At 33.5% G+C, this 11230-nt stretch overlaps 1 protein-coding gene across 1 annotated transcript; it reads right to left on the minus strand.

Annotated features, from left to right (window-relative positions):
- Positions 1 to 2677: 2677 nt before the first annotated feature.
- Positions 2678 to 9463, minus strand: LOC107186421 (little elongation complex subunit 2-like). Its single transcript, XM_015574318.1, is given in 10 exon segments — positions 2678 to 2705; positions 2819 to 2971; positions 3111 to 3339; positions 5338 to 5485; positions 5576 to 5751; positions 5914 to 6182; positions 6258 to 6673; positions 8437 to 8669; positions 8672 to 9060; positions 9353 to 9463. Coding segments are annotated over 10 exon segments (2067 nt in total). The 5' UTR covers positions 9379 to 9463.
- Positions 9464 to 11230: the final 1767 nt, after the last annotated feature.

Consider the following 11230-nt stretch of genomic DNA (forward strand, 5'->3'; position numbering starts at 1 on the left):
CGAGCGGAACGAACCGGCACGAGAAACATACGTCGCCGTCACCATCGAACGAAAATAATATTAATCGTATGTAAACAAACGAATTTTATCATCTCATATCGCAGGAATAGATAAAACCCGATAGATATACACTCTTAACGCGTTTTTCGTCTCGTTATACTCTGTGAATTATTCAGCAGCTTAAATATCTATTAATTACTTTTAGTTGTATTGGAACAATGCAAAAATATTGATGGATTTTCCGCAGACATGGTCGCCATGATTTTGTGGAAACAATAAACAATTATGTTAATGTATTATCTGTCGGTGAATGTAACACTGTGAATTCTTGTTTAGAGCTCAAATTGATGCGGTCGAGCTGTTATATTGTTGAAAATAAAACTGAAATTGAGCATTCGAAAGGAAAATCTGAAAATGAAAGGAATATGTAGTCGTTACAAACACCGTAAGAAACATTATTTGTTACCTGTTTGAAGAAGCTTCTATGTCAATCCCACTATGCGGTAAACTGTCAATTCAATAATGTAATTTAATTATGTAAAATCAATAAGAATGTTCCGAAAATTTGTTTATTAGAATCAAAATTTCTATTGAAAATACATATGTTATACGAAAATCATTAGGTATTTAATTAAATTGTTATTAAATTGGAATTAAATCTATTTAGTATTAGCTTACTCTGTTAGAACAAAACCCATCATTACTTTTACACACACCTATGTAACATAACTGCTTTGTTGCACTTTGAGGTTTCTGTTTTGAAGGTTAATTCAGGACGGGTAACATACATGTAGACAGATTGTTTGGGAAATTATACAGAATGAAAAATATCATACTAAAATGTATTCTCTTCTCAATACTCATGCAAATATTGTATTGGGAGCACAAATTAGTTCGGTCCGTTTTCAAAAAATAGCTCTGGCTGTTATGACTGTTTCATAGTGACAACTGATTTCAATTGTTTCTGAGAGGTTAGATATCTGCCAATAACATTCAGTTTATATTGCTTTGAGTTTCATTTAATACCACTGTTTTTTACTTTGTTGAATATGTCAAATTTTGTGTTAACTAAGCAGCATTTCCGGGAGGTTTTAATTTTCTGCTTTAATTGGAAGAAAAGTGCAGCTGAAGCACATCGAATGCTTGTTGAAGTCTATGGTGAGAATGCTCCAACTGATAAATCATGTAGGGAATGGTTTCGACGCTTTAAGAATGGTGATTTTAGCGTTGAAGACAAGCCTCGCTCTGGACAGCCAAAAAAATTCGAAGACAAACAATTGGAGGCATTACTCGATGAAGATCCGAGTCAAACTCAAGAGGAGCTTGCAGAATCATTGGGAGTTACCCAACAAGCAGTTTCCGTACGATTGAAATCCATGGGAATGATTCACAAGCAAGGCAATTGGGTGCCGTATGAACTGAAACAGAGAGACATTGAAAGGCGATTTTTCACTTGCGAGCAGCTGATTCAAAGGCAACAAAGAAAGGGTTTTTTACATCGGATTGTGACTGGGGATGAGAAATGGATATTCTACGATAACCCCAAGAAGAAAAAATACTACGCTATGCCAGGTCAATCATTGCCATCGACCTCAACATCAACACCAAAACCGAATATTCATGGTTCGAAGGTCCTGCTGTGTATCTGGTGGGATCAAAAGGGTGTTGTATACTATGAGCTGCTACAACCTGGCGATTCCATTACGGGCCATCGGTATAGGCTGCAATTGATTCGTTTGAGCCGTGCATTACGACAAAAACGACCGGAATACGATCAGAGACATGACAAAGTCATTCTTCTGCATGATAACGCTCGGCCTCGTGTCGCAAAAGTTGTGAAAAATTATTTGGAAACGCTCAAGTGGGACATTTTACCGCACCCGCCGTACTCGCCGGACCTTGCTACGAATTAAAAATAAAAAAGTTTCATCGTTGCATTAAGATTGTCTCACCGATACCCAGGAATATAATCTTTTTTTGGCTCGTGAATGGAAAGCCGTCTCGGAGAGCCGAGGCAACAATGTATGCACTCGATGGACTCAACGGCCGGAACGGGGGAATGTACGACAATTGGGTAGTCGAAGCGTTCAATCGTCAACGAATGCCCACAGAGAGCTGCCGCCGAATCAAATGTAGTTGGATCACCTCCAGTCACACATATTTTTGTTATTGGCGGAAACGGTGCACACATAATCGGACTGTGTGGTCGGCTATAATGTAACCATTGGCTGGCGAGAATGACGTAGGTAGGCCACGCAGCTGAGTCGAGTGTAGAATGTAGACAGAAGCTTACTCTCTACAAAGGCGAGTTGCCGAGGCTCGAGCATCGGGCAAAAAACGTATTTACGATGGTCAGAAGCGTTTCGCGTATTCCACGATTATTGTCCCGGCGCGTACTTGAGTTCGGGACAATAATCGCGAGGTCTCTGTAGGGCTATACACCAAAAATAAAAAACAATACGATAAAAACAAGTTATTAAATATATTTTCATGAATACTGTACAATTATTTTAGTTTTACACATTTTTGGTATATTCAATTAAGTTGATGTAATGTTTAGTATAAATACAGTGAAAAGTATTGTCCAGCAATAAACACAAGTACAAGTTGAATATTTTTTAAGCTAAAAAGATACACTTCAATGACTTACTACTTTATTACATTTCATTTCTTCTTTTTATTTCTTAAACTTCTTCGAACAGTTCCTAAATGATAGAAATTGTAGATAAGAAATTGTAGCCAAAAAGTTACGAGTATATGTATATAAATACCTGCATTCGATTTTTTCGTCTTTTTAAATTTTTTATTTTTTAAAAACGGTTTTTCATTTAATGGATAAAACATGGCCGGCATTCTTTCGAAGATTTTAAGCATTGGAGTTGGCACTATTTTATCTAGAGGAATCCAAGGTGGATTAGGTAAAGTAAGGAACTCGTCACTGTAAACTGTATGCAAGTCAAAAATATTCTTCCTATGAACACAAAATATTTATCATTAAATATGTAATTAAATTTATTAAATATGCAAAGATACATTTAAAATTTGTTTGGAATTAAAAGCAGTAAATTAAATTTATGTCATGACAGTTTACTTTTAATATTCAACATTACCCAGGGCTTTCAACTTCTTTGTAAACAACTGCAAATGGTCCATGTCTTACTGTGTGTCTCATGATATAACGTCCTGGAGATAAATTGGCAACACATTGAATAACATTATGTAGAACTGTTAAAGAATTTTCAGCTTTTACATTATAAAGCCGTTTAATTTCGTTATTTATAGATACCGCTGTACGTTGTTCTATTTGCAATACTTCTGAGGTTCCCACCGATATTCGCACTAAAATATGTAATTATATAAATCGAATATTGAGATATAACATATAAATATTATTTACAGTGACACCCAAAACTGCACATTTACAAATTCGTCCAAATATACTAACATATTTTGAAACAATAATTTTATAGTACAAATAAATGATCCGTATGTGAAAACCACTTATACAGGGTGTTCGACAACTAGTGTCAGAAACTTTAAGGGCTGGTTTTTTCATTTTCTAAACCCTCCATCATAATCCTCAACATCTTCCCGGTATTATGTATACATATCGAAGAGATGGCCGGTCATCACTGGGTGATTTTACGTCAAAATAAAACGAAAATCAAAAATAATGAAAATACGTTGGAGGCTTAATTTTCAAGTTATTAAAGTTGTTAACGGTTAAAAGTTTGAATCAACAACTGCTGAAACCAGGTTCCATATAAGCGATTAGCGTAGGGCACGATAATATCGGCAAATTCACTGGCGCTGCCTGAAGAAAATACACCTTTATTTCGTAGCCAAAAATGTGATATGTAATACCTGCACACGAACCGGCACTATCTTCTTGCGACACTTCAGAAAAAACCACACATAAATCGTTCCACGTTAAACCTAGATATGTATCCGTTAAAATCCACAATAGTGAATCACAACACACATAGAATAAACACTAAGCAACATATATGCAGAACCTAACTTAATCTAAACTAAGACTAACTTTTATAAATTACATTAACTCTGTAAAAAAATGCAGATGCTTCTCTGCGAGAATTGTCCGTGAACATCTAAGGACTGTCAACGTAAAATATTGATGCGTACTGGCAAACGAAATCATGTCAAGATCGTTCTCAGCCAGAACTGACTACCCGTGTATTGATGTCCATACGTCTAGATCACTGTTTTTCCTTAGGGAAAGCTGCACAAGAAAATTGTCTTAGGATCAAGCATCATTCTCTTGCTAAATTCCAACATCTGTAGGTCATTCACGTGCGTTGGCGACGCAACCAAAGAACAGCATGTCTGGACGGTGTCATACCTTCTGCTATGTCCCACAGCTCGACCACCTCATTTTCACTTGTTTTTAAGATGTTGCCCTTGCTAGCAAACATCTCTTTTATTGTGTTATTTCCACTCGTCTTTTTACATATGTTTATTCCTTTTCTGTCTTTTTCGTAGTTTTCTCAGTGTGGTTGCAGTCGTCAACGCGAACGCATTATCTAATTCGCGCGAAATAGTCTTTGAAGAAAAGCATCTGTGCTTTTTTTATAACATCACTTTAATTTATTGTAGCGAGTTTTAGTTTAGTTTTGAGTTACTTTAATCGTTATACCTGCGTGCAAGTTCGCGCGCAGATATTACACATTACATTTTTTACTACGAAGTATAGGTGTATTCTTTTCAGGCAGCACCAGTGGATGTGCTGAGACTCTCGTGCTCTATGCTTATTGCTTGTACGAAGATAGCCTGTTTCCGGCGTTGCTGGCCCAAATTGTAAACTGTTAATAACTTGAAAATTAAGCCTCTAACAAAGTTTCATCATTTTTGGTTTGTGTTTTATTTAGTGTTATAAAAACGCCTTCCAAAGTTTCTGACACCACAGCCGAATACCCCTAACACTAAATTGTAAATTTGTGATTGCCTGCAAGTTTGGAACCACCAAGTTGGAGAGTGGTTTAAAAACTGAGTATGATTACACAATATATAAGTTTGAACAATATAAGAATTGAGGAAATAGAGTAGGTGCCTTAAAAGGTATTACATTTCCATTGCTTGTAATTTAATAATATTGTTTTGATCCAATGTGAGAATATTTGGAAAAGTTTATAAAGTGTGTTCAGTTTTGCTCATTGTTAAACCTATAATTTATAAGAATTTCTACAATTTTTTGCAATACATATATTAATTAAAACTTGATTAGTTTTTAAACTTAAATCATTTAGAAAAACTCTTGAATTAAAATAACTACAATTAGAATTTAATACATTATGAATTGGTAAGACTTGAATGGTTTACCTCGTGCAAGAAATGTGAGGGGTCTAAATATCAGAGATATCCATTGTCTTAACGATTCTTCTAATGTTACAGCTTCAGCACCAAGATCAGGTTGATGTTCCAATTTTGGCGCCAGTAGTAACAATTTTTGCACATTATTTGGTAAAATCTATGATTCCAATAAAGTATTTTGTTAATGTTTTTATAATTGCATACAACAATATTCCTTCCTGTAAATAAATGTACCACATATACGAACCTCAACTCCATCTGTTTTTGATCTAACCAACATTTTGTACTTTTTAATAACATTTTTCATTAGTTCATTTTTTTCTGAATTTTGTGGTCCAATAGTAAACAGCTTATACGATACGTTGCTTTCTGTAGTCATTTTAGAACTATTTTGTACACCTAATTCAGAAAATACATTATTTTCTACATTTTAACTTATTATTTTTAAGATCTCTAATTCACAATTTGATTGATGGTTTCATAATAATTTTCAGATATTGGGTAATAATATAATGTTTATAACATTGTCTATAATATATTATACCAGTATGAATGTAAAGTATATGCATTTACAAGAATTTTTACCTGTAGTGTTTATTGTAAAATTAGAAATATTGGACTGTGGAATATCATTTACAGATGGTTGACTACTGGACTTTACACCTTCGGAAATACTTGGATCGATTTCTACATCTCGTTGTTTTAAGAATTTTTCAGTGCTTTCATTTATTCTTAACACATTTAAATGTGAGTTATCATCAATGTATGGTGAAGCACTACCATGTTCTTCTTCTAGTTTTAAGAGTTTCTCAGAATTGATGTCTCCAAATACATTGTCATCATACGTTCTATTACTATTATATCATGTTAACAATTATTAATAATATAACATAAAAAAGACATTCATAGCAAACAGCTTACTGTCTTACCTGTTTAAAGAAGGATGTTTTGCGTCAATAAAGGAGTATTTAAGAATATATTTATATACCCAAGTATTTTTTTTTGATACAGTGTTTGCTGGTGGTGGTCCTGGTTTATCTATATAGATAACATTTTTATCATTGTGTCTCCTTATAACTAGTGGTAGAACCCATGAATTCGAATAAGTGGGTCCAATATTATTTACTAAACAATTAAGACCACTGGATGAAATTACTAAATCCACATTATTACTTTCAGCCAATCTCTGACAATTTGCATCTTCACTTACTGGTAATTTATAACACATTGGTGATTTATTTGGCACATAGTTTTTATTAGAAAACCTTTTTTCTAGTTGTTTAGACGTTATACGTAACATACATGGACTGGTCAAAGTTGGTAATTTAACTTCTGGCAACTGACCCTATATAATTCAAAGCAATTTAATAAAATTTTAATGTTACTTTTTTTTTAACATTTTGAGTGCTGCGCCAAATTCACGTGACTTTCCATTTACACCGCGTGGGCCATTGATGATCCACATTACTACATTTGTTATATGGGTTTGTTTTTAAGTGGCATGAAGGGAAAAACCAGTGTCTCTTCGATGGTCCACGCGGCAGTCAATTTATTAATTTGATATTTAGAATCAATTGACTCATTGATTTAAAAAAAAAAGATATATTTTCAATTGTCGTATGTTATAAATAATATTGACAATTCAAGAACGTACTTTAAAATAGTTTAGAACATGAAATTTGAATTAAAGGAGATATATTACCCTATTAAATATTTAAATTTCAATGGCAACATAATTCATGTTCAGTAATATAATTTTATATGTAACTTTTTATGAATATATAATATAATAATGACATAAGTTTGGTACGATAGTTACACTATTATATTCATTGCGTAATGTAAAACTAACTCAATGGCAGTATATCCCTACTATAATGTATTTGCTAGAATGCAGTGCTCAAATTGAACATTACTAACTTAAATGTGTGGTGCATACTAAATACTGAAGTTCAGAAAATATCAACTACTATAGTGTAACATTAAAATACATTTTTGATTAGGTATTTGTTGAAAGTAGACCTACGTACAGTGGACTCTAACTATATTGAAAAATGGCAATGAGCTCAGAGCCCCCTCCATGCTAAGTTCTATCGTCATAGCCACGGCCTCCGTGCTTGCGCAAAAGCTGGACCGTGTTGGTGTACCAGAGTACACAACATGGTGGGAGAGTGAATTTGTGTGCTCGAAAATATGTGTGAAGGGGAAATGCCTCGCGTGGCAATATGTTTAGTGGCAATATAGTTAGAGTCCACTGTATTACTTTATATTTGAAATACTGTAAATTCATTATAATATTCAGTGATTAAGTATTTTCCCTCAAATATGTGTACAAAAAAGGGGGTACGTCTTATAAGCTGGAAAATACGGTAATTAACCCTTTCGATACGAGCGTCGGCTATAGACGGCATCCACGCGACGACCTGTGTGTACGAGCGTCGGCTATAGACGACGTCAGCGTGATACCGCTTGAGCATCAGCCCCGCGATATTCTTGTTTTTAGGCATCGTTTTGTTATGTTTGTAGGCATATTGCACATATGTCAATATATATCAAATATATCACACAAGTCCGAACACCAGTTTACCGAAGCGCAACATGCACACTTTCCGGCGAATGCTCCGTTCAGTAGCGTTACTCCTGCGGCACGGTGGCCCGTTCAGCGGTGTCACTCCGACGGAGCGCATTGCCGTAGCGAAAGGGTTAAGACAAGTTACTAGTTTCATGTTAAATCAAACTATGTATTCTATTGTTTTCAGAATATTACTTGTTATGGCTAATAACTACTTGGAAATTTTAGTAAAAGAGAAATAACAATTTGTTCACAATTTTTTACAAAGTTATGCGGAATTTAAAGTATTATCTAGAGTAAATCTGAGAAATCTCATTAACTAAATTGTAATTTTAAGTTTAAATTTCAAATACACATTACTATATTTTTTAAAATACTGGTGAAAATATATCTTTTTATAGCAAGAAATCATGATAACTTTAAAGAATTAAAAAAAAAATGACATTTTAGAAAGAAAATTTTTGTAGATAACTTGTATTTACTCTTCTATAAACATTATGTTGTACTTATTCAATATTTATATATGTAATACTCACCATTTGTAAACAAACAGAAACAAATTTGACTTCAATATTCTTATCTGTTACAAATGGTACATTTGTGACTTCAGCATAATACCTAGGAAGTTTATGTATATATTGTATTTTTGATTTCCAACACAAATTCATGTAATCTTCACATGTAAGTGTCAATAACCTTTCACGCCACTTGCTTTTAGCAAAGTCTAAAAATTCATCTTGTTCCTGAGATATTGTTTTTTGTAGATCCTATTGAGAGTCAGTTTTGGTTTATCTGATTCTGAAAATCTTAATAAAACTCGTAAACACATTGCTTGTTCTTCTTTACTTAGGTTAGACTTTTTAGGAAATTTAAATATTGGTTTAATAATACCAGGCACATAAAACATATTCTTTTTTGTTTCATTCGTTTCAATTTCCTTGTTGCTTTCAATAGTCACAACATTATCGTTTTTATCTTGTTCATTTAAATCTATTTCTATGTCTTCCATTAAGTCAGTTCTAATCTTTTTGTAGTCATTTTCAATATTTTTAAAAGGGTCAATAAAATTCCCCGTTATAATTCTATGCATAACACTCTCTTTCTCCAACCTTTTTTCACTAATAAAAGTATTGTCTATCAGGTCTTCCAATGGAGGATTCCTAAGAAATAAAATGTAATTGTTAGCAAGACAATACTATTATACTTTATTCAACGAGTTGAATCGGTAACTGTAAACAAAAGGAAGGGATGACCATTTATGTGAGGCAGGGATAGAAAGAGTTACCAGCTAATAGCTGGACTTAGCACATGAATGTTTTGGTTATTTTTCCTGACTTGTCTTATTGAATGCACAATAATTATTTATGATCAATTATTTCAAACTACAATCATGAAAACGTATTTATATTAATCGCATAGGTTAAGTTCTAAAATTGCTTACTATATACTTACCAATCGATACTTAAGAATCTATCCATAGCCCTTGGAGTAAAAAAAATGTTTACAGAACTATAATATTTTTAAATACTGTAACTGTAGTACGCAATACTTAATGGTATGTCAACACGGTCAACACTGCGAAAATTATTCCATTTGTGACCAATTTGTATGACGGAGCCATGTTGTGTTGTTTTGAAGTACAGTCCAGTACAGTCGGTGTCAAAAGTATTCGTACACCTCGTACATAGGAATGAATCGATACAAGTAAATACGAGTACATTACTCGATACTTTTATTTCGATACCGCGTACTGTTGGTATCGATACCTTTGGTTACGATACCAAGTAGGTATCGAACAAAAGTACTCGTATCGAATGGAGTGAGTATCGACCACGGTCGTATACAGGTCTGGAACAGGTGAACGTTCGTTTAACAGATAAAATTGTCCAGTCACATTAGTTATTAAAGATTTTATTCATAAAATTTGTTAATAAAAACAGAAAACCATCATGTATAAAAACAAATAGGAAATGAGAACGAATTTCAATTAAGAACCTGATTCTGACATCAAATTATAAACCTGTATTTAAAAGTTACAAATATTTGTATTGTTAATTTCTGTGTTAAACAAAATTATATTTCGTTTAAATTGAGTTATTTGTTATCGTTTAAATTTATATTAATAAACATAATAAGTTGAAGTTAAAAGAAGAAGTTCTCCTTTACAAATTGGAAATAACGAACAGAGCGGATTATCGCTCCACGGGCACTAACCCAGCTCTTTGATTTATATTTTCCCCAAATCTGGATGCAACAAGACATACAGTGCCACAGCCGAGTTGGGCGGCGGTGGCGCGAACTATCTGTGTGCACAGTCGCCATAATAATACCACCGACTAAGTATAGGATAGACCTATCATCTTATGGAATTTCGTGTCTCATGTTCTGAAATACCGATAGTGTAAAAAGTCAGGGATTTTCTGCTGCCCTCTACGTTATGAGAACGGTGAATTTGTGAACTACGTTGAATCTAAAAAGGGACTATGGTCGTGAACGGATTCTCTTCCGTCCGTTCGCTATAAAGGAGACGTATTAGAAAGGAGTCTTGGGTTATAATCCCGACGGATCTATATTAATTTTTCTTCGCGTACCAAAAAGTTATTGCGTTTAATATTGTTTTTATGGATATGTATATGTATTATTATGTACATTGGAGTAAATTATTTTATTATTCCATTGTTATTACAACAGTTTAACAGTGACAACGAACGCATGCATATTTTCAAATATCGGACTAATAGTATATTTTTATTCTATATTATTACATATAAGTGAGTAATACGTATCAAAAACGTAATCGAAACACAGATTTTTATTACACCACAAACATCGCATAAAAGATATTTCGTTATATTGACATTTGTAATAATTATGGATGTTGCAAGGAAATCAATATTATTGACATTATGGAACATATAACGAAATATCACTGTAACACTTAAAAAAGTTTTAAAGTTCCATTTATATCATTGTCCTGTGAAAATGTTCATACTTCCAGCAACATTCATATTCCAATCAAAGAATTTACAGAATAAGGAAAAGGAATCTAAAGTAATTTTCAGTAGTTCCATACATCTTTATCTCGAATACTTTTCTAAAACATTCAAAGTACTAGACATTTTTACACTTTGAATCTCATATCGATTTCTAAAATAATCCTAGTTCGATGTAATATAGAACGTGGTTTTATGAGATAGATTCGAAGTTCGCAGCCATTAGCTCGATATTGTCATCAGTTTACAGTACTTTACCGATGATAATACCGATTGCCCAGGCCTCACCACGAGGAGATTGCTGCGAGTGGAGGCCCAAGGCAGGTAGATGGAATCA

Source organism: Dufourea novaeangliae, unplaced genomic scaffold (assembly GCF_001272555.1).
Source record: "Dufourea novaeangliae isolate 0120121106 unplaced genomic scaffold, ASM127255v1 scaffold2, whole genome shotgun sequence".
Classification (NCBI taxonomy): domain Eukaryota; kingdom Metazoa; phylum Arthropoda; class Insecta; order Hymenoptera; family Halictidae; genus Dufourea; species Dufourea novaeangliae.